This window comes from Nyctibius grandis, chromosome 33 (assembly GCF_013368605.1).
Source record: "Nyctibius grandis isolate bNycGra1 chromosome 33, bNycGra1.pri, whole genome shotgun sequence".
NCBI classification, from domain to species: domain Eukaryota; kingdom Metazoa; phylum Chordata; class Aves; order Nyctibiiformes; family Nyctibiidae; genus Nyctibius; species Nyctibius grandis.
The window spans coordinates 4,693,967-4,715,813 of NC_090690.1; the positions used below are offsets into that span (position 1 = coordinate 4,693,967).

General features: G+C 46.9%; 1 protein-coding gene across 2 annotated transcripts in view; it reads right to left on the reverse strand.

The window, feature by feature from the left end:
• Nucleotides 1-21,847, reverse strand: part of GFPT1 (glutamine--fructose-6-phosphate transaminase 1) — a 44,264-nt gene that overhangs the window by 11,709 nt on the left and 10,708 nt on the right. For both annotated transcript variants that reach the window (XM_068421358.1, XM_068421357.1), the window contains exons 2-18: nucleotides 21,688-21,795; nucleotides 21,085-21,192; nucleotides 19,616-19,741; nucleotides 18,805-18,863; nucleotides 17,587-17,721; nucleotides 16,554-16,615; nucleotides 15,706-15,785; nucleotides 11,668-11,773; nucleotides 9,914-10,077; nucleotides 9,247-9,342; nucleotides 8,853-8,950; nucleotides 7,241-7,361; nucleotides 5,189-5,346; nucleotides 2,700-2,814; nucleotides 1,627-1,754; nucleotides 714-881; nucleotides 226-387 (exon numbers count right to left, since the gene is read on the reverse strand). In XM_068421358.1, the coding sequence (XP_068277459.1) occupies nucleotides 226-387; nucleotides 714-881; nucleotides 1,627-1,754; nucleotides 2,700-2,814; nucleotides 5,189-5,346; nucleotides 7,241-7,361; nucleotides 8,853-8,950; nucleotides 9,247-9,342; nucleotides 9,914-10,077; nucleotides 11,668-11,773; nucleotides 15,706-15,785; nucleotides 16,554-16,615; nucleotides 17,587-17,721; nucleotides 18,805-18,863; nucleotides 19,616-19,741; nucleotides 21,085-21,192; nucleotides 21,688-21,795 (1,994 nt within the window). The remainder of the gene's footprint in view (nucleotides 1-225; nucleotides 388-713; nucleotides 882-1,626; nucleotides 1,755-2,699; nucleotides 2,815-5,188; nucleotides 5,347-7,240; nucleotides 7,362-8,852; nucleotides 8,951-9,246; nucleotides 9,343-9,913; nucleotides 10,078-11,667; nucleotides 11,774-15,705; nucleotides 15,786-16,553; nucleotides 16,616-17,586; nucleotides 17,722-18,804; nucleotides 18,864-19,615; nucleotides 19,742-21,084; nucleotides 21,193-21,687; nucleotides 21,796-21,847) is intronic.

Genomic DNA, 21,847 nt, shown 5'->3' on the forward strand with positions numbered 1-21,847 from the left:
CCAAACCCAAACTGCACAAGGCTCGGCCAAGCGCACCAGACTGCCTGCAGCTTTTGGTCAGCAGAGGCTTCTGTAATTGCCAGCTCTGCCATTGAACCTGGTCGTTCCAGTAGCTCAAGCAATTACACAGACAACCCCCACAGACTGCCAGCATCACCCAACGCATCTTTTCCAGATCTGCAGAGAGCAAACACGAGTGCAGAAGGGAAGGAACATTGTACTTACGTCATAGCCTCTGAGAACTGCGAGGTGGAAAGCCAGAAGCTGAAGGGGGATAACGCTCAGGATCCCCTGCAGACAGTCCACGGAATGGGGGACTTTGATTGTTCTCTTATTGTTCTTAATGGTCTCGATGTCTTCCTTATCACAAATCACAACAGGTCGCCCCTGCAACCAAGGGAAATGTTGAAGAAAAACAGGTCTGGAAGGGTTTTTTCTCACTTCTGTTCAGAGCACCAGTGGCAAGAACTTTTTATTTAGAACAAACCAGGTCAGCATCCCATGGGCAGCCCTGTAGCACACTTTAAGGGGTAAACAAACCACACGAGGCTCCTGCAATCCACTGCAAAAATTGCACTTGAAACGCCTGGAATATCTACTGAATTCACATTTTTAGGCAGTGACACTCAAGCAAAGAGTTTGGGTGCCCTGTAAACTGCTTTTATACTAAAAGCAACATTTCTGATGCACTGTAAACTTTTCCAGGTACTTACTTGCCGCGCGATGACCTGCTGGAGAGCGTTCTGGCACTTGGCATACGTATGGTCTCTCATGATGATCATGATAACGGGCATGAGTTTGTCCACCAGCGCGAGAGGGCCGTGCTTCAGCTCCCCTGCCAATATCCCTTCGGAGTGCATGTAGGTAATTTCTTTAATTTTCTAGATGGGGAAAAAATAATTCATAAAGCTTTGGGCAAACTTTTAATTTATTTTTTTTTTAACTATCTCTGTGGCTTTTTCCACTTTCTTTGTAACTTTGTAAAAATGCATCTGGCTCTCCTCAGATCCTACATGTAATCCAGCCTGAAAACCTAGATCAAAGTAGTGCCTCTGGGCTGAGCTGCTTGCAGGCCATCAACACTGATGGTTCTAACACCAAACCCACCTCAGGCCTTACGATTTGCCTTCAGCCAACATTATCTGTCATCACAGTCTTGAACTGGGCAGGCAAACACAAAGAGGATGCATCTGCATGTCAGAGGGTGACAGCACTTTACAGAACAGCAATCTCCTCAAAGTTAAAGACTGCAATATACAGGCTTTAGTAAGTACCTGCTCTGTTCTGGATGCTGAGCATTCCTGGAAATGCCACCCCAACAGTTCAAAGAACTGATTTATTAGGGTGCCCAGCCCGTCACAGTAAAGCATTCCCAGGGTGAAGACAGAAAATACACCCTTTCAACCCACCGTAGCCTGTGGCAGTTACGTGACCTGAGTATCTTTAAGTGGCCACCTCAGCAGTGTTACGGGGAGCTTTAGGTATTTGACCCAGTACATCAGCCAACACACCGTAGCTCTTAGCTGCTTTTAAATCAACTTGTAGCCATGTGTCATTTCCTGTGCTGAAATCTGAAGTCCACAGCTAAGTGTGTTTGAACCAGCTTTAAATAACAGAATCTCTTACCAAAGCTCCCTCAAGACAGGTAGCATAATGGTAGCCACGTCCCATGATGAGAACAGACTTCTGATGGTACAGCTCTGTGGCCAGCTTCTGGATCTCGTCATCCATACTCAGCACTTCTTTAATTAAGTCTAGAACAAAAGAGAAGAATTCCAGTTGTGTGTGTTTATGTGCCTGTGCCTCTCAAACTATACACACAGATAGCAGTGACTTGCATAGAAATTGGACTCAGTGTTTTAATAGTCCAATTTAGTGGTCTGAAGAGATTAAAGAGAACGTGGTTGCGAAGGTTACTGCTAATAGCATGTATCTGATCCCCTCAATCTTTCAAAAATAAGTTCAGGCATTGCTGAAGTTTGCCTGTGCTATGGAGTTTCACAGAATCACAGAATCAATGAGGTTGGAAGAGCCCTCTGGGATCATCGAGTCCAACCATTGCCCTGACACCACCATGGCAACTAGACCAGGGCACTAAGGGCCATGTCCAGTCTTGTCTTAAACCCCTCCAGAGATGGTGACTCCACCACCTCCCTGGGCAGCCCCTTCCAATGGCTGATGACCCTTGCTGAGAAGAAATGCTTCCTGATGTCCAACCTGACCCTCCCCTGGCCAAGCTTGAGGCTGTGTCCTCTTGTCCTATCGCTGGTTGCCCGGGAGAAGAGGCCGACTCCCACCCTGCTACAACCTCCCTTCAGGTAGTTGTAGACTGCACTAAGGTCACCTCTGAGCCTCCTCTTCTCCAGGCTAAACACCCCCAGCTCCCTCAGCTGTTCCTCGTAGGTCAGACCCTCCAGACCCTTCCCCAGCTTGGTCGCCCTCCTCTGGACTCGCTCCAACACCTCAACATCTCTCTTGAAGTGCAGGGCCCACAACTGGACACAGGATTCAAGGTGCGGCCTCACCAGTGCCGAGCACAGAGGGACGATCCCTTCCCCAGACCGGCTGGCTACACTATTCCTAACAGAGGCCAGGATGCCATTGGCCTTCTTGGCCACCTGGGCACACTGCTGGCTCATGTTCAGCCGGCTGTCCATCAGCAAACTTGGTGAGACACAAAAAATGCAGCAGTTTCCTACCTGGCAGTCCCTTCAGACCACGCATGATTTCCTTGCGCCTTTCCTGCATCGAAATTCTGTCGTCGCACATCATCAGAGCAAACATCACCAAAGAGACAAACTGGCTGGTGTAGGCCTGATAAGGGGGGGGAGAGAAAGAGAAAACATGTCATTAAGACAGTGACCAAATGGTTGTCACCTACTACGTAAAATCCTTAGGCTAGCTGTTGGCTTTATTCTTAACATGGTACCAAATGGCAGCTTTCATTCCAATTAAGTGGTGAAGATGAACATGAAATTCAGGGGGCAAATCTCAAATGGAGGCATGCAATGGCACGTCTCTTGTACTCCAAGACGTTAAGATACAACAAGCAAAATGGAATATTTCTAAGATTCCCTGGCGACTATTAAATCCTGTTTTGTGACCGTCCCTGTGTCTGTCTTCACTGCAGTTAATGCTGAAAACACTGAAGAAGGCAGACCCGCTGACTGGAGATGCACAGCGGAAGCCCACCGCTGACATCTGGCCAGACAACAGGACAGCTAGCTGGGATTTTTTTGGACCACATTCAAGGAACACAAAGGCAGCTGAAAAGGTAAGTGATTTGCCACCCCACTTCTTTAAGAACAGGCTCTGAACTCTTCACCTTGGTAAGGCTCCATATTTGTCTAAAAGACCATAGTGACGGGTGTCACTGACTTTGGGGAAAAATCATCTGCACAGGCAAGGAAATTAGTGCTCAAGTTGAGGCAATTCTATTCGCAGAGACATCTGAGGCATTGTTTCAAGCAGCTATTGCAAAGTCACAGAATCCCAGAATCAATGAGGTTGGAAGAGCCCTCTGGGATCATCGAGTCCAACCATTGCCCTGACACCACCATGGCAACTAGACCAGGGCACTAAGGGCCATGTCCAGGCTTTTCTTCAACCCCTCCAGAGATGGTGACTCCACCACCTCCCTGGGCAGCCCCTTCCAATGGCTAATGACCCTTGCTGACAAGAAATGCTTCCTAATGTCCAACCTGACCCTCCCCTGGCGAAGCTTGAGGCTGTGTCCTCTTGTCCTAGCGCTGGTTGCCCGGGAGAAGAGGCCGACTCCCACCCCGCTACAACCTCCCTTCAGGTAGTTGTAGACTGCACTAAGGTCACCTCTGAGCCCCCTCTTCTCTAGGCTAAACACCCCCAGCTCCCTCAGCCGTTCCTCGGAGGTCAGACCCTCCAGACCCTTCCCCAGCTTGGTCGCCCTCCTCTGCACTCGCTCCAACACCCCAACATCTTCCTTGAAGTGCGGGGCCTCTGAAGTCCTTGTAAGACAAACGTTATGAAATGGTCTGTGGTGTCAGCCTGGGATTGAAGTTGCTTAGAAATAAGATTAAGGTTTGTAGTATTTCTGTCCCTTCCTAAACAATGATCAAACTTTCATGTTGCTCTGTTGGAGAAGGTTTCGATAGCCCTGAAGGAATCTAGAAAAGTTTCAGTTACGCCAGCTAGGGAATGGGATCTTTGTTTTGGTGGAGTTGAAGGTTACAGAAGTAAATAGCACCAGTCACGCTAACAATGCTTGAGTTGTTTATAATATGTTCTCAAAATTAAGCTCTGGACAATCTTAGGGCACAATCTTTTCAAGTTCATATTTCATATACGCACAACTTTGGTAACTCCCCACATCACCAGAGCGAAAATGCCATTTTCAGTTATCTCCAAACTGCAATGTTGGCTATGTGAAAACAACCCAGGGACAAACAACTCGTTCAAGAGTTTCTTGTAAGAGACTCGTGAATTTTCCATGATCAAATTCCCCAATGAACTATTAAACTCAAATGTGGTTTTTGGCTGAATTTATGTAACAGATTGACATCATCTCGCCTCTAAATATAACTAAATCAAAGCAGATTTCACCATGCAGAAGCACTTCATCAAAATGAAATGCAGCAAAGCAAGTTATTTTATACTGTATCGTGCGTAGCCAGATGCATCAATCACAGAATAATTGTTAGGTGGACAGAAATACTGGTTTTCTGTAAGAGACTTTTGCCAAAAGTATAGTTTTAATATCACACGTATTTTGGTAAAGCAGTGCCATTAAGGGCAGTTACACGCTGTCAAACTTTCTATAATCTTGTCTTTTAATTTCCTTTTCCATCTTTAGACCTTAGTTTAAACCTGTACCTCAAGACAAATGGTGGCAAAGAGGAGAGAATTTGTGCCTCTTAGGGAGTTCTGCCCTCTGAGACCCCTTTGTTCTCAATATTTAATATTGCTTCCTTATAATGCTTCATTTACAAAAGAAAAAAAAGGTCTTTGCAAGATACAAGAAAAAGAAAATGCGTAGTGGTGTTGGGCACATGGTCATTAACTACGCAATCATCAATCATCAACAGTAAAAAGGCAACAGAAAGCATTTAGCAGAGGACCCACGCTACAGCCAACACCTTCAGGACGAGTTTCAGTAATGATAATAATGATGATGATGATGATAATAAGTGAGGTCTATAAACTTATGACTTACCTTGGTACTGGCAACCCCAACCTCTGGTCCTGCATTGATATGGACGCCACAATCGGTCTCCCGTGATATGGAGCTGCCAACTGTGTTGGTTATGCCCACGGTTAAGGCTCCTCTCTCTTTGCAGTACCGAAGAGCCATCAAAGTATCTGCTGTCTCGCCTGAAAAGACAGGTATTGACAAGGCTGCAGGTGGGAAACTGCAGTGATTTCCCAAACAGAATCTCAGAGGTTTGTATTTGCCTGCAAGTCGAAGGAGTTAGTGGTTATTTCAGCCCTGGCACACTGTGTTTTAACCCTGAGAAGATGACAGTGAAAACTAGAAAACACAAAACCTAACACTGGTACTTGATGTAAGGATAAGTCAGTCCTCTGCTATGGTTAAAAAAGAAAGGCAGTTCAAGTGTATCTTCTTTAATTAAGACAACTTGCTTCCTTTTCCTAGATAATAAAAATTCACCTGGGGCAGGGGAGGGGGAAAACATGTATTGGGGATACCTGGCCATAACCCCCTGCAGGGTGCAGGGGCACTGGAGTTACAGCGAGCCTTCGGCGTCCCGCCACCCCCTTACTGCCATCGCAACCCCGGCAACTGTTGGCTGATGGCACTTACCAACACGAGAGCTGCAAAATCCCTTATCAAAGAGGTTATGGCTAAAACTAATTATCCCTGTTCAATATTGTCTGCACTCTGCAAACACAAGCTGGCTTAGATCGGACACCCCTTACCATGTTGATTGAAAAACTCCAGATACAAAGAAGCAGAAGTTGGTTTAAATGAACACGATGGGTGGGGGGGAGGAAACCTTGCACTGATGATCCCAGCAGTGCTGTTTATGGGTGAGCTCCAGAGGCAGCACTAGAAATAGAAGTTACTGCGTGTTCCATCTAGTGTTACCAGTTTGCTTTTGTCCTAAAAGGACACACCTCTTGAGTACTCCTGCATGTGGAAGGTGACAATAGAGAACAAAAAACCCTGAGGCTAGCCTGGTACGCTTCTTCAGCACACCAACGCATAAAAACTGCTCTGCATGCTGCACTCCTCAAAGCAAGTCATGTAGGGTGGGAATCTAAGGCTAGAAAAACAGCTTTCTGAGTGGGGAAAACTGGGGTTATTTCAGCTCAATATTTGCTTTGGTTTTCTATTGCCTATGACCAAGCTCGGGTTCCAGGAAGATCTTTGTTAGCTTGTACATCCAACACTTGAGGGGAAGGATGCATCCCCCCGCGTGCCCTCAGTCATGTTCCTGTTAGATCAGGACAGTCCAGTTTCTAAGGGGAACAAGCAACATCTGCACACGTATTCCAAAAATCCAGGGAAAACTTGAACACTTACACGAGCTCCCTACAAAGAGGATATTCTGAATTACTTGATACTGAGAAGAAAAAATTGCTACCAAAAGAGTATATTAACCTATGGAGAAAGAGTAACTACTAGTGTCAAAGCTGAAGATCAGTTACAAAAATCTACAACGGTAAATGCAACTAAGAGCAAAAAAATATTGTAGTTTTGTATTGCAGTTGTCCTTGAAAATATTTTGAATGCGATAGACATCACTTTTTTTCATGCTTAACAGCGTCTTTTAGCTCATATTCCATTCCAAGGTTGTTGCATTTTTTGATACTTGTGTGTAATAGTTTCATTTTTTTATGGATCCAATCCACCATATGGCTTAGTAGTTGGTAGTGCTTTAACTACAGAACTAAAACTATTGGAAAGAAACTATCGAGTTGCCTTCACCCAGAGCTCTGCAGCACTTTTTTTAGTCTGTTGATTGATGGAATATTTCCTCACAGCGAAAGGAAACAAAACTACTGTTACCATATGTAAGACTCAGCTAAACAAACTCCTGCACCAGCACGCAGATGGACAGGAGGAGAACCACGCTGTTTTTTCCCAATCTCTACTAGATGTGTGTGTGCCAACTGCTTCTCTCACGCTCACCACACGCAAGCCTCCAGGCAGGCGCAAGAATTTGGCCCTCCTGCCTCCTCCCTCCCAAGCTGACACTTACAGGAAAGAGGGGAGCGAGTGGGTGGTAAAGCGAGACCATACCTGACTGGCTGATGAAAAAGCAAACGTCGTCTCTGAAGACAGGGGTGTTTCTGTCCAAGAAGTCACTGGCTAGTTCAACCATAACAGGTAATTCAGTCAGTTCTTCCAGAACCTGACGGGTCTGGGAAAAGGACATGTCAGAAAGTTACATATTACATCGTGTTTAAAAAAAAAAAAGTGTTTGGGAGTACAAAAAAGCCTTCTAGTTGCCACACACTGGAAAATATTACTGTCAAAATACCATGTGAAAATTAGTGCTGGTTTATATTCTAATTACTCAGTATACCCACACTCAAGTCACAGAACCACCCCTGTGAAAAGCAACTGGTTTTTGGCACCACCACAAGCCTGCAAGGCCAACTCCTCCCTCCCGCGTAGATTGTTCTTAAGTCTCACTTATTATATAACACGACGTATATATTATATAACACAGGATGTCCTTCTATCAGACTAGAACTTGTATTACCGAAGAACTCAGAAGCCACCACCTGTATCCAGGCCAAGCCAGAAACTTGTTTTGGCTAGTTGATGGATCACTGCAACATTATCTTACAGAGCTGGCCAAGATGAACACAAATTTTATTTTCAGGTCCTTGTGAGTGAGTGAACGTAGCTGTGCTTTGCAGCATTTCTGAGAGGATAAAAGATTCCTCTGCAAAATTGTGGAGTACTTTTAATTGCAACATTATGGGTTGCCAAGCTCCGACCTAGAAAGGCTTCGTCTACAGCCATCGCACTTTAACCAACAATTAATCAGGCCTTGATGAAACAAAATCACACACTGGCTGTACGCACAGCCAGTGCTTCTGTAAGGTACAAAGCGAAATCTCCCCTGCACTGAGCAAGAGCAGAGATGTCTCTAAGCAGGCGCCATCGCTGCCTGCGTAAATAGCAAGGGAGGAAATCCTGTCTGGCTCAGGGCAGCCCCTACCTTGTTGCACCATTTGCATTCTGCTCTTGCATTGTCTCTTCACAGAAACACACAGAATCACAGAATCGGTGAGGTTGGAAGAGCCCTCTGGGATCATCGAGTCCAACCATTGCCCTGACACCACCATGGCAACTAGACCAGGGCACTAAGGGCCATGTCCAGGCTTTTCTTAAACCCCTCCAGAGATGGTGACTCCACCACCTCCCTGGGCAGCCCCTTCCAACGGCTAATGACCCTTGCTCAGAAGAAATGCTTCCTAATGTCCAACCTGACCCTCCCCTGGCGAAGCTTGAGGCTGTGTCCTCTTGTCCTAGCGCTGGTTGCCTGGGAGAAGAGGCCGACTCCCACTTCACTACAACCTCCCTTCAGGTAGTTGTAGACTGCAACTTCCCTTCCAGCTGTCGTTTATGACAGAGCAGGTTTTGTTTTTTAAAGCTTTCCATAGCTATGAAAGTCACACACAACATTTTCATAAGTATTCAAGTTCTTCAGCTTTTATTCCCTCCTGCTGTTGCTGATGAATTGAGAGTCGAGTGTACACAGCTTCCAAAAGGGTCTTCGTTCATCAGTCTGCACTTGCTCAATCTTAACCTGAAATCAATCCTTAACCTGCTCGACACACGCGATGCTGTGCCCGCTGGTCAGTTCTAGCTACAGTTCAGATCAAGACTGACCACTTACCGCAACTCCAGCATGATAACTTGTCCCACAGGCAATAAGGATTAAACGCCGACACCTCTGAATCTCCTTAATGTGATCCTTCAACCCACCGAGATTTACTGTAAGCAAGATTCAGAGAGAAAAATTAGGCCTGCCGGGTAGCAGAAATTCTCAGGATTACTGGTGCGAACAGTGCTACCATCTCCATCAACCACTTCATAAAAAAAAAATCACAAAAAATAATCTTCCCACCAGCACACGTAATTCTGGGAGCTCTCCCTGTGAGACACACACACCATCTTACACCAGGACGTTTTAATCTCCCATGTCATCACCTACTTCCTCCTCTACACCTACTGTGAGTAACTACTAGATACTGAGCTGTCAAAAATAAAGGAGGCTTAATCTCAATTACCAGTGTAGTCATCAAAGTTGACCCTTCCCCTCATCGTATTAACGACAGATTCTGGCTGTTCAAAAATTTCCTTCTGCATAAATGAGCTGAAGTTACCTACAAAAGAAAGAAACAAAACAAATGAGAACACTTTAAATTGCCTCCTGGTAATTTACATTTTCCCTGTGTCTATAAGGAAAAGCTTAGACCAGAGTCACTAACAGGCCAGTGACCAGAGTATTAAGCTGAGACTTCTTTTTCTGCCAAAGCATCAGCTCATCACAGAGCTCCATTCAAGTTTCTAGAACGTGTCACTGAAGGGTCAGCTCTGGAATGACAAACCTGCTAGGGCTCAGGCTTGGGAGAAATGGGTGCCTCCAAGCAGGAGGCAAAGTCCTCAGCCCCACAAACCTCATTATAGCAGCTAGAGGGAAAGTCCCATTAGATGTAAGGGCAACTTTTTTCACCATGAGGGCAGCAAAGCACTGGAACAGGTGCTCAGACAGGCTGTGGGGCTTCTGTCCTTGGAGATACTCCAAACTCCACTAAACAAGGCCCCTTAACACTCTGATCTACTTGGCCCCGCTTTTAGACCAGATGACCTCAGCAGGTCTTTTTCAACCTGACTTATTCTGTGACTCCAGGGAGGACCCGTGCATCTACACAGGTGACATCCAAAAGATTTTACCCTTCATAATTTGCTGAAGTTCCATCTGCAGGGTTTGGACGGCGCGGCCGGGGTGGTCGCCTGCTGTGCGTTTGATCCGGTGGATGGAAACACGGCCATCGACCACAGCTGCTACATCATCATCCTCAAGGAAAATCACTCTGTTGGTGTGCTCAATGACAGCACTACAAAAGCAGACACCATTCACCCTAAGACATTATTCTTCACAGAAAGAGGAGGGCCACAGCCCTATTTATAATCCAGCTCTTGGTTCAAGAAAGTTACTCATTTCAATGGAATTTCTTTTAAAATAAGAGGAGTGCTGTAAAGTCCATTTCCACACTGCCAATATAACTGGATTTTTTCCACCTACCTCATTACTAATTCAGAAGAAACTACAAATTCCTCAGACAAAGCAGCACGTGCAGCAATGCGATCTAACCGTTAGGAGCGAGAGAGGGGAAGTCAGGAAGACAGTGACTTGCTCGAGCACACAGGGCGCTCAACTCCAGGTGCTGGTTCCTGGTTTTTCCAGTGATGAGCCATTGTCCCTCCCTGCATCTCATTTTCCTCAGCTGTAAAACTGGGGACAGCTTGGCCACCTGTTAAAGCACTCTGAGATCTGCTTAGAAGCACTCCAAGAATAAGGTACAATCGAATCCCTTCCCTGCCTGCAGTTTCCTTGGGGAATGTCAATACTGGAATTACCAGTGGGGTTTAAAATCCTTGGCCAGGTTTTAGTCTGTACTCTCTCTTACTGAACAAGGCAAGCTGCACTGAAATCCACCAGCTCCCTATTCTAGTTCTGCCCTTGGGCAAGTCACTGCAAAGCTCTCAAATTAGACCACATCAGGGGGTCCTAACGCTCTCCAAAATGCTCTGATGAGAAGAGCTGCAGAAGTCAACCATAGCAGGATTTTTACACTTCTGGAACATTCATTTCCCTAATATAGAGAAAACCAAAAGTCCTGGTAAGGCTGCTGTCAAGTTAGTCTTTTCTCCCTCCACTGGGATTAAAATAAGGCACCTTTGATGACAAAGGAATTGCACGTGTGCAGAGTTTCCTATCTCTTAAGCTCAGCACAGGTAAAAGGACCAGTACTGCTGAGTACATGACAAGCTTCCCAGATTCTCATAAATTAAATTGGGATGTTTCCTAAAAATCAAAATGAATTCTGTCTTTTCTGTGCTTGGATCTAAAGCAAAGAACAATTTCTGCTTTAATTTGTACAGGTACCTTTGCTAACTGTATCAACAACTATAAATTCAACCCAGACTACACGGAACAGATTTTAGCCCCTAAAACCTGCCTAAGGGTATTTCACGGGCTCAGCATCACTCTGCATCACGCCTCCAGGAGGCTCTGGAGGCGGACAACACTCTGTAGTCTGGGGATGGGCAGGGAAAGTCACAAGCCCAAGGGAATCCCTGGAGAATCAACATAATTCTCCTGTTAATTAGCATCTCTCCTATTAATTTAGGTCAGTACTCGCTCAGGTTTCCTATCACTCACCTCCGGAATCTTATCAACAGATGTGCTTGAAGAAGGGTAACACCACTATTGTGTTCATTTCTTTAACAGAAACTCTCATCTCATCCACTTCTGTCTCTTTCAGGGCCACATATAGCAACTAGTTAACGTTTGTAAAGTAACAGACACATACACATAATTTACTATTACTCATAAAGAAACCACAGCCTCCCCAGCTCTTGTTCGAGGCCTCAGCTTTAAACAGCATATTTTTATATCCGCTAAAAGATACTGAAAGCATTACCTGGCATCAGAAGCGAAGTAGTACTCCACGGCTTTCTCCTCCACAGGGAAAAGGCAGGTGGTACTGTCAACACGAGAGAGGTTGCAGCTTCCCTTCTTGTCTTTACCTAGAAGACAGGAGGATGAGGCACCGCAGAGCCTGAGGAGCCTGGAACGCAGCCGCAGCGTCAGCCTCGCCCAGAGGTCCCAAGCCCCCGTACCAACATGAAGCACTATTTCCATCACTGTGTGTGGTCACAGGAGATGTAACAGCGACAGCAGGAGAGGGCAGCACGCTAGCCCTGTGTTACCCTGCCCTTCCTCGGGTTGCTTGAGAGGTTTTTAATGTGCTTTTAGTGTAGAGTTTTAAGTTTAGAGGAAAATAGCAGTAAAAATTCAAATGAAAGTTTATGTGTGGCTCCACTGGGAGAAGAGAATTCAGGCTGCTTTATGAGCAGTCACATTTACCGGTGTTTTCCCAGTTGAATCCACCCTGTTTATCATTTTAAGTTCCTCCTGTGCTCCTGTTTCACTGACTTTCCTGAGGCTTTGAGAAATCAAGCAGGATTGCTCGCTCTTTGTTAACTATTCTCAGCACTGGGTGAAATTCTTTCAGAGCTGCCACCTGTGCAACCGCACGGTTCCACCGAGCACCGGCAGACGTAACCCAAACCTATTTTTGTCTGGCTGAGGTAACGTGTTCAGACACAGATCAGGAAATACATGATTAAGTACTCAGCGTTGTTCCTGAGCTATCAAATACAACCACCTCATCCTGGTCCCAAAATTGTACAGCTGGTAAACTGCTGCGAGTCTTATGCTATCGCCAGGGAAGTATCCAGGTGCACTGAAGGATGTAGGACTAAGAGTCAACTTCTGAAAAACTTGTACTGAGCCTTTAGCAAAGTTCAGCATTTCACCAGGGATCCTCTCTGAACTGCTCTGGCAATTCCCAACACTCTCTAATCCTCCACCTCCTCTTTAACTGCAGAAAATACTTCTCCATGGTGAAGCTCATCAGGAATGCAGATGAGGAACAAACCACCTACTGCTCGATCAAAATTATCTGCCAGTCACTGTGCACGGTATGGTAAGGGCTGGGGGTGGATTAATCAGCTTATCCAGCAAAACGTGCCTATTGCTGGAGAATAACAACATTGAAGTTACTCTGTTCTGTATTTATTCCATGAGCTCTAATGTTGTGTTTCACCTACTGGATACTGATCTGATCCAGTGATGTAAGTAGAGCTCATGATGTTTAGTTTTACACTTCTGTAAAGGAAAACGTAAAGAAAAAATACTGCTTTCATGTTGATACTCAATGAGAAGGTTCCAACTCAGCCAACAGCTTAGAGCCCTCCAGTTATTAAGTCAGTAAATGAGGAAAACAACTCCTTTGTTGTTGAGACAGGACAGGCTGATTTGGTGTTGAGAAAGGGCAGAGCAGAGGTGTTAGTGGCCGCTCCCCAACAGAAGCACCCGTACTTGATCAAAACATGCAAATTTTGGTTTTTAGAATACAACATTTCCCTGCATTGACTTTTATTATGCTGTATTGCTTTCCTGTATCACAGATTCTACACCGAGCTGCAAGCGGAGCGTGTTCTTATTGTGCACGTACACATGCACTGGATGTACACCCTACCAAGGAGTGGTTGAAAAGTTACAGTGAGTATTATCAGCCAGTTATGGTTGTTATTGATCTATGGATTTGTCCATAGATTGTCCATTTACCCACGGGTAACCTGGATGGTTGCTCTACAGCACCCACCTCCCATTTACTAGAATTTAGAAGCAACACAGAAGTAATCTTTTAATCTTTTCCTTTTTAAATCAAATAATGGAGACATCATGGAGAATTAATACAGGGATAGTAAGAACTGGGTGTGGGGGGGTACGTTTTGAGTGTATTTTGATGCCACCTCCCTCTCCATTACGACACTCCTCAGCATATGGCAGTTCTGCACAGGTACTACAGCAGGGATGAACAAAGCTGCTGCTTAATAGATTCTTCCACACTTACTTGAGCAGCATTAAAGTTTTGAATTCTGTAAGAGGTGTTTTCAGATGACAGCACTATACAACTAATGAAACAATGATTAGAGTCAAAGATTCCCTAATTCATATATTTCTTATGGTCCATTTTTCAGAAGAGCCTTAGTGCCACTGAAAGCTGAGGGACTTTGGTTCTTAAAACCCCTGGGAATTAAAGTGACTTCAGAATTTTGCTCTAAAACACTTCACACTGACTGAAGAGGGATAAGTTAGGTAAAAAGCAACAAAAGCTTGCCTACTGTTTGGGTTCAGGTAAACCAGCTCCTGAGAACAAGCACAGTTCACCTTTCAACAAATTGAGGTTTGTTTCTCCTCTGGCAAAGGTGCCCAGATTTCACCCGCTGAGCTGGCAGTGCCTGAGCCTGGGATCACATTTCTCTACAGTAGGTAAGAATCAGATCCCTCCTCTTACAGAAACGCGCTCTCCTGCTTCAGATGTGAACTTAGTTCATCACACCACGTACCATGGGTTAGCCTTTACAAAAATTCAGTATTTATTGTGAATTAAAAATGGTTCACCCTGATAAATGAGCAAAGGGAGGTAAGTTCCAGCCTCAGGTCAACCTTACTGCTTCTACCAGAAGCTGCAACTCAGTTCACACCTTGATCAGGAGGGAGGAGGAGCTCTTTGACAAGCTGAGCTCCAGAAGGAATTCTGGAGAACGCTTGTGTTGGGATTACTAGCAGCCTCCTAACAGGGTTTCACTCTATTGTTTTGTGGGGTTTTTTTTAAGGTAATTTACTATTTCCTTCTGTAATCAAGAGCTGCAGCACAACCCGCACTAACTCCTCAATTTTGCGTGTACGCTGAGCATTATGTCAGAATATTTGAGGTGGGAGGGGTGGGCTGATGGGTGCATTTTCCCGTGTGTTGCTTATATTGTTTCTAATCACGAAGGAATTCTCATTATCCCACTTGTTCCACTACACGGAAAGCAATAACCACATAGCAAAGAGACAATGCATATTTGTCTCATTCATGATTCCTTTCCTAAGGAACGGGAGGATTTGTCTGAAATTTCAAGGATTAGATTTTCTCTGGTAGGCACCTTCCTCCTTTTTTATGGATATTCCATCAAAAGAATGATCCATAGATTGTACAGCTGAAAGTGTAATTGGAAAGAAAAAAAAAAACAAACAAAAACTTCAGATAATCAGTGAAAAAAAAATGACTGGTGTTACATACATACGTTAAAGATTACTGGTAATTATCCAACATCAACCAGAGCAAACACAGACAAAGCTTACTGGGACTGGCTCTTCCCATTACACGGCAGCGCCGTTAGGAAGCAGCAGGACACACGGGGACAGCCCCTTTGATCCCTGCGGTGCTCAGAGCACCAGCCCAGCGCCCCGTAACCGAGCGGGTTCAGACTCCTCCGACAGCGGTAAACTACGGGATGATTCTTAACCACTTTTCATTTTCAAGGGTGCAACTACTTGTCTATGGTGGTAAAACACACACGTGAGAGAGAGATGGACAGACAGCACAAATACAGATTGACACAGAGGGTAACGGCATTCTCCTTGCTAAAATTACGTTGTGGGACAGGCGAAAGGTTTGTGATAGCGCAAAGTTTATATCCTGCAACGCACCATCACTTTTGTTCTTGACAGCAACAACCAAGGCCATGAATGCCAACATGCCACACAAAATCCAAACTGAAGTATCCAGGTTTAACTGTGCTGTTAACGTCGCTCTACTGAACTATTCCACTCTATTTCATTCTGCTGCATTAAGATGTGTTTTCCTTGCAACCGTTAGACATTAAAGCTTTGATTATAAAACTAGAGACTAATGAGGTAGATGGTGGTGTAGCACGTGGCTAAAAACTTACTGAAAACAAAAAAAAATCTTTTTTATAATGGTTTAATTTACAGATGAAAGCTTAAAAGTGTCCTATGTATTCCAGAGCACACAAGTGTCTGTGAAACTCTGTGCTTGTACGTTGGTCTGAGCGTGACCCAAACGTGGCTCCTGCGGGAGGGGGGTGCTCACACTTACCCGTCCGGTAGAGCACCGGGATGTGGTCGGTGGAGAGCTTGTGCTCGCTGCGCACTCCTATGAGCAGGGGGCTGCCTCGCCTGCAAGAAGACGTCGAGTTACACCCCTCAGCGCCCCAAGATCCATCACCCCGACAGCCGATCCGAAGGGACTGTTCTCCTCCGGCGCAGCAACTAAACCAGAGCGAGCTCCTCCCAGAGAAGTTGTTGGTGCTGCAAACACCAGAGGCCACAAGACCGAGCGAAAGAATCTCTGAATAAACACAACGCAAGGACATGAGGAATCTGCCTCGAGCTTAGCGGAAACTCTGGAAGAGTAACTGCAACCCCACGGACGCCCGAAGCAGGAACACGGTGGCTGTTGCTCACTGTACGTACCTACAAACAGCTACCGGCACCGCGATTCCAACCCTGTGCCAGGTACATGTGCGGCTAAACCAGCCCGACGGTGCTGGTGTTTGAAGATGTTTAAAAGTGGAGCAGAAAACCTGACCATCAGGCTGGGCCAACGTCAGCTCAAATGGAGGACTTGTCCGAGTGCTGCCACGATGGCAAACACAAAGGACAAGATAAACCATCTCCCCTTTCACAGCTCTCGCAACCAGAGCCCACGAACCAAAGCTGTTCCAGACCAGCCCTGATACAGCTGGTCACCGAGACATTTTCAAAACATTTTGGGGAATTTTCTGTTCTGATAAATGGAAAACAAAGAGCAAGGAAATGAAAACCAACAGCCACCCTCACGCCAGCATATACAGCGTGATGAGAACAAGCTCTACTCCAACTTGGGTCAAAAAAAAGCGACATCCAGAGTGCAACAAGAACGTTCTTTCCCACAGCAACACTCACCTGGTACCGACCGCTTGGCCGGGATAATGAACGCTTTTGAACACAAGAGCGAAAGCACCTTCCTGGAACAAGAGAAACACAAACTTTATCCCTTCGTTTGAGGCCTGGGCCACCAGTTCAGGGTTCCCAGCACAGAAGCTGCACCCGTGTTTCTGCAAACAAGTCAGAGGTACTGAGCAGAAGGCTTCACAGCCATCTTCAGAGCCACCAGGAGCTCCAGGCACCTCGTTCTGGGTGGGTGTCCCTCCCTTGAGCCCAGGTAGCTCATCCTCAACAACTTAACGAGTCTTCTGACAGACCCTGCACTTGGACATCACCAGGTACCCGCGAGAGTGCAGTGAGGGAACTTACAAAGGCAAAGACCCGGTAAAAGAAGCACCAAAACTTTGGGGTGTTTGCCCAGGCGTGGGGCCACCAAACGTACAGGTGAGCCACCACCATCTGTCAGGAAAACGTGCTCCTGGGCTGTTGCTACCACAGCTCCTGCCAGGCAAATCACTGGGAAACCGGCTCCCGACAACGCGCTCTGGGACGAGGTAAAGCACGGCTGGGTCCTGTGCCTGCGCAGAGCGCGGCCAGAGCGGAGCGTGGAGCCACACGCTGTGCAGGGAGGTTCCCACAAGGGGTCAGCGGCTCTTCCAGACGGAGGTTTCGGGGAGGATCTGAAGCACAGACTTGTCACTCTGTCCCCCGCGTGCTCCCCACCCGACACACCAGGAACTGGCCACCTCGACATGCTGCCACGCCCCAAAATTTACACTTTTTTTTCACGAGTATTGGCTAATGTTAAAGGCAAACGAACGTGGGTCTGAGATGAGCTGTCAGAGGAAGGGAGGCAGAAGTGTGTCTCTCTTCACACTCCTTCACGTGTGCTGCACAATGTCCTGTGGCACAGTCCTGGCGCTGCACCACCCAGGTCACCCTGGGCACTGCTGGAGTGCTGTCGTTATTGTGTGTGTCCCTGTGCGTGTCTGTGTGTGCGTCCCCCCGTCTGTCCCCGGGTCCCCACCCCGTGCCCTGCTCCCGGCGTTACCAGCTGCTGGATGACCCTCTCCACCAGGGTGGTGAAGCTGATGTCGTCGCTGTCCCGGTTGTCGTACATGTACTTGACCAGGATGGCGATGCTCTCCGTGTCCGTCTCCGATTCGAAGTCGTAGCCCTTGCTCTCCTGCAGCGACGGCACGCGGTGGGTAACCGGCCCCTGCCCTCCCTTCCCGCTGCGCTCTCCCTTCCTTGGCTTCCCTTCCTCTCCAGCCCCCCTCTTTTCTGTCCTTCCTTCTTTCCTTTTCTCTTTTGCTTTTCCTTCCTTTGTTCCTGCATTTCTTCTTTCCTCCCTTTCCTTTTTCCTTCCCTTTTTCTCCTGCCTTCTCTTTTCCTTTTCCTTCTTTTTCTTTCCTGCCTTTCCTCCTTCTTTTTATACTGCATTTCTTCCTTTTCCTTCCTTTTTCCTTCGTTTCTCTTCCGTCCTTCACACTTTCCTTCACCCTTCTTTCCTGCCTTTCCTCTTTTTACTTTTCCTCTGTCTCATTCCTGCCTTTTCATTTCCTCCTGCTTTTCCTCTTTTTTCCTTCCATCTTTTTCCTCTTCCTTCTTCCCTTTTTCCTCCCTCCTGACTTTCCCCTTTTTTCCTTCCCGCCTTTTCTCCTTTTTTTTCCTTCCCTCTTTTCTGCCTGCCCTTTTCCCTGCCTTCTTTCCTTCCTTTCCTCCCTCATTTTCTCCTTTTCCTTCATTTCCTTTCCTTCTTTCCCACCCCCTTTACCTTTCTTTTTTCCTTTCTTTTTCCTTCCCTTTTCCTTCCCTTTCCCTTGGACTCCTTTTCCTTCCTTCCATTTCCTTTTCATTCCTTCCCTCTTCCTTTCCTTTCCTTTCCTTTCCTTTCCTTTCCTTTCCTTTCCTTTCCTTTCCTTTCCTTTCCTTTCCTTTCCTTTCCTTTCCTTTCCTTTCCTTTCCCCTTTTCCTTTCCCACCCTCCTTTTCACTTCCTTTCCCTTTCATACCTTCTTCTTCCCTTTTCCTTCCACCTTTCTTTTCTCCTCCACCCAGATGAATGGAGGAGTGTGAATGTGAGTGGGGGAGTGAGTGTGAGAATATGAGTGTGAGTGGAGAGGAGTAGGACAGGAGTGGGAGAATGTGAGTGGGGTGGTGTGAGAATACAAGTGGGGCAATGAGTGGGGAAGAGTGTGAGAGCAAAAGTGAGTAGGAGAGTGTGAGTAGGAGTGAGTGTCACACACACCCCCGGGGGTGTCACTCACCAGGAATTTCCGCAGGTCCTTGTAGTTGGTGACGATGCCGTTGTGGATGACGATGAACTCTGGAGGCAGAGGAGAGGCCCCGCTCAGCCCCACGCCAGCCCCCGCCCTGGCAGCGGGCGCCCGTGAGCGCGTAACAGACCACACACCCCACGGAGTTGTGTGCCACAAGCCGTGCCCGGCCCAATAAAGGGAAGCGTTTCACCTCCTGGTGTGACTTCCTCGCTCTGCCCCGTTTGCCGTGGCGGGTGCCGGCCCGGGTGGGCCGAGGGCTCCTGGGACCCTGCACAGCTGCTGGAGGCACTTACGCACTCGGCGGTTTGCAGCCGGCTGGGAGCCATTAAACACCGCGCTCCTCTGGTGCTGCTCCTCGGTGGCTGCACCGAACGCTAACCCAGCTGCACGCTGCGGCAGCACAGAGCAACCCCCCCTCTGTAGAGAGGGGATTATGAAAAAAAACATAAATAAATGGAAAAAAAAAGCAATACAAAATTCCATTCCAAAGAATAGCCACAAAAATTCGTACCATCCCTTTTCATTCCTTCTTGCCCTGTGCCCGTGCACCAACCAAACCTCCGGGCACTAATTCCAACCCTTCCTGAGATTACTCCCTGCTGCCAACATACCCCACGGCCAGAAACCAAGGCCAAACCCCTCTGGCTTCACAGCCATTGTGGCCTGTGATTAAACCCCTGCCCTGGGTGCAGCCGCCCCTCCCTGGGACACACCAGGCACCGGGGACGGCGGCAGAAGCTTTTCCAGGCGCTCCAGAACGTGCCGCGGAGCGCGCGGGTCCCCGAGCAAACACACTCACCATTGTTCTTATCCGAGCGCTGCGGGTGGCTGTTGACAGGGTTGGGCTCGCCGTGGGTAGCCCAGCGGGTGTGGGCGATGCCGAAGTGGACATCAAACTCGATGTCGAGGTCCATGTCCTGTTGCTCTGCAGCAGAAGCAGGAGAAGTTTTTAGTAGTGAGGGGCTGTCCCTACCCCAAAGTCATCGTGGGAGCGTCGCCAGGGCTCCGGGGTCCACAGGACAGTGACACTGAGAGGGAAACCGAATCAGCACAGCCAACATCAGGCGTGGTCTCAGGGGATTCAGAATGCCAGTGCACAGAAGCAACCCCCCCCGCCCTCCTCACCCCGCCAAAATAAAAAACTACTTCTAAGAATCCAGCCTTAATGTTCTCTCTCAGGGGTGCACCCTCCCTCCTGTCACCTGCCGTACGCTGTCAGCCAGGACTGCACCAGCCCAGTTCACAGTTACACCCCACTAGGGTTAGACTATTCCTTACTAAGCTTTGTCTCTAGAAAACACACCGTTAGCATTAATATTTCTTTGGAAAAAATGATTCCTTTTGTTCCACAAGTGTCTCCACAATCTCTTTAAACCTGGACATCCTGGAATTTTTCTTGAGCAGGCAAACATTTCTTCAGAAATATTTTGTATATCTTCTATTTCGGTACCGCACACCCCACCCCGCCTGGCCTTTTCAGTTCCTGGTTTTCTCTACACTAAGATGGGATCTACCCACCTTCTGTTTGGATAAACTCTGCACCGGGGGTTAACACCAGCATGGGTTAAAAAAAGTGAGGTTACAGTCCCACAGCAGCTCTTGACCGCAAACTAGAGACCTTGACTCTCACACAGCTTACCTGTATTCCCCACCCAACAACTCTGTGGTTCTTTGTGTCCTGCGTGGATTTAATGAACTTAATGTCTAAATCAAGGGGACATAACGAGGCAGAAACAGACGCAGCAGACCTCACCCTCTGCGTTCTCACCGATGTGACCATCACACACGTACATTAGTGCTTTCCTGAGGCCAACTGCTCAGCCCATCGCTGCTCGCACGGACGGCTTTAGTTGGGACAAGTGTTATGTATGAAAATTTAGAAGTCAACTGGTGAAGTTACTACAGCATTTCTCTTTTTTTACCCAAGCTCTAGGTCTCTGATAATTATCTCCCAGTAACTCCCCCTTCCCCAGTTTAGGGAGTTTTTTGTTTGAGGTTTTTTTCTCAAATGCATTTCAGGTCTATTTTACATTAACAGGATGTGATCCATTTGTCTTGAGAAATCAGGATTTCTCCATAACTTCATGACAACATCCTTGGGATCAAAGGGTTCTTCGCAGCACCTGAGTGTTAATCTCTGGCACTTTACACACAGTTATTTGGAAATTCAGCATTTCCGGGTGAAACGGGGGATATTGAACACACAAATGAGATGAGGGGACACTTCATGGAACCAGAGCAGGCAAAGAACCAAAGGGAAATACATACTGTGAACCTCCTCGTCCAGAGCCTTCACCTTCCCCTTCTGCTTGATGAGGTGGATTTTGCGAGCGTTAGCTTCCCAGTCTTTGTCATTTCCGCCATCGACTCCCACACCTTCGGAATACGAAGAAAGAGTGTGAAATGCAGGAAGGTATTACAGGACTTTATGGAAACAATGCTGATTTTAATTGTTTTTTTACAGTGCCCTTTCTCCCCCCAGCTGATGCTCCAAATAAGGGCAGGAAACCCCTTAGCTTAGAAGTGAGTTTTCCCTTTGTCCTCTAGGTGTTTTCAAAGCCTTAGAAAATAGAGGCATCAGGCAAAAAAAAAGGCATCAAGAATGTTCTAGAAATCTGTACATTGAAAGTTTATCCAAACCCCTGATCACAGGCACATCCAATTTGTGTTTCAGCTTTCTTCAAAGCAGAAGACAGTAGAAACCGTTCACAAACACACCAGGAAAATCATCATTTACAAGCCAGAACTGAAAAAAGAACCACTGTTGCTGTGCAACATGCTCTAGGGGAACCTGCTGTGGCAGGGGTTGGACTAGATGATCTCCAGAGGTCCCTTCCAATCCCAACCACTCTGTGATTCTGAGTGAGCTACCTGCAGAGTCATAGCCTCTGTACTCCAGCCGCTGGAGCCCTTTGATAAGGGTCTCCAGGATCTCCCGTCTTGTCCGGGGGACATGGTAGTTCAGGTAAGCAAAGATGCCTGTATGGGGGGAAAAAAGCAAAATATTACAACAAAATCACAGCTGAGGAAA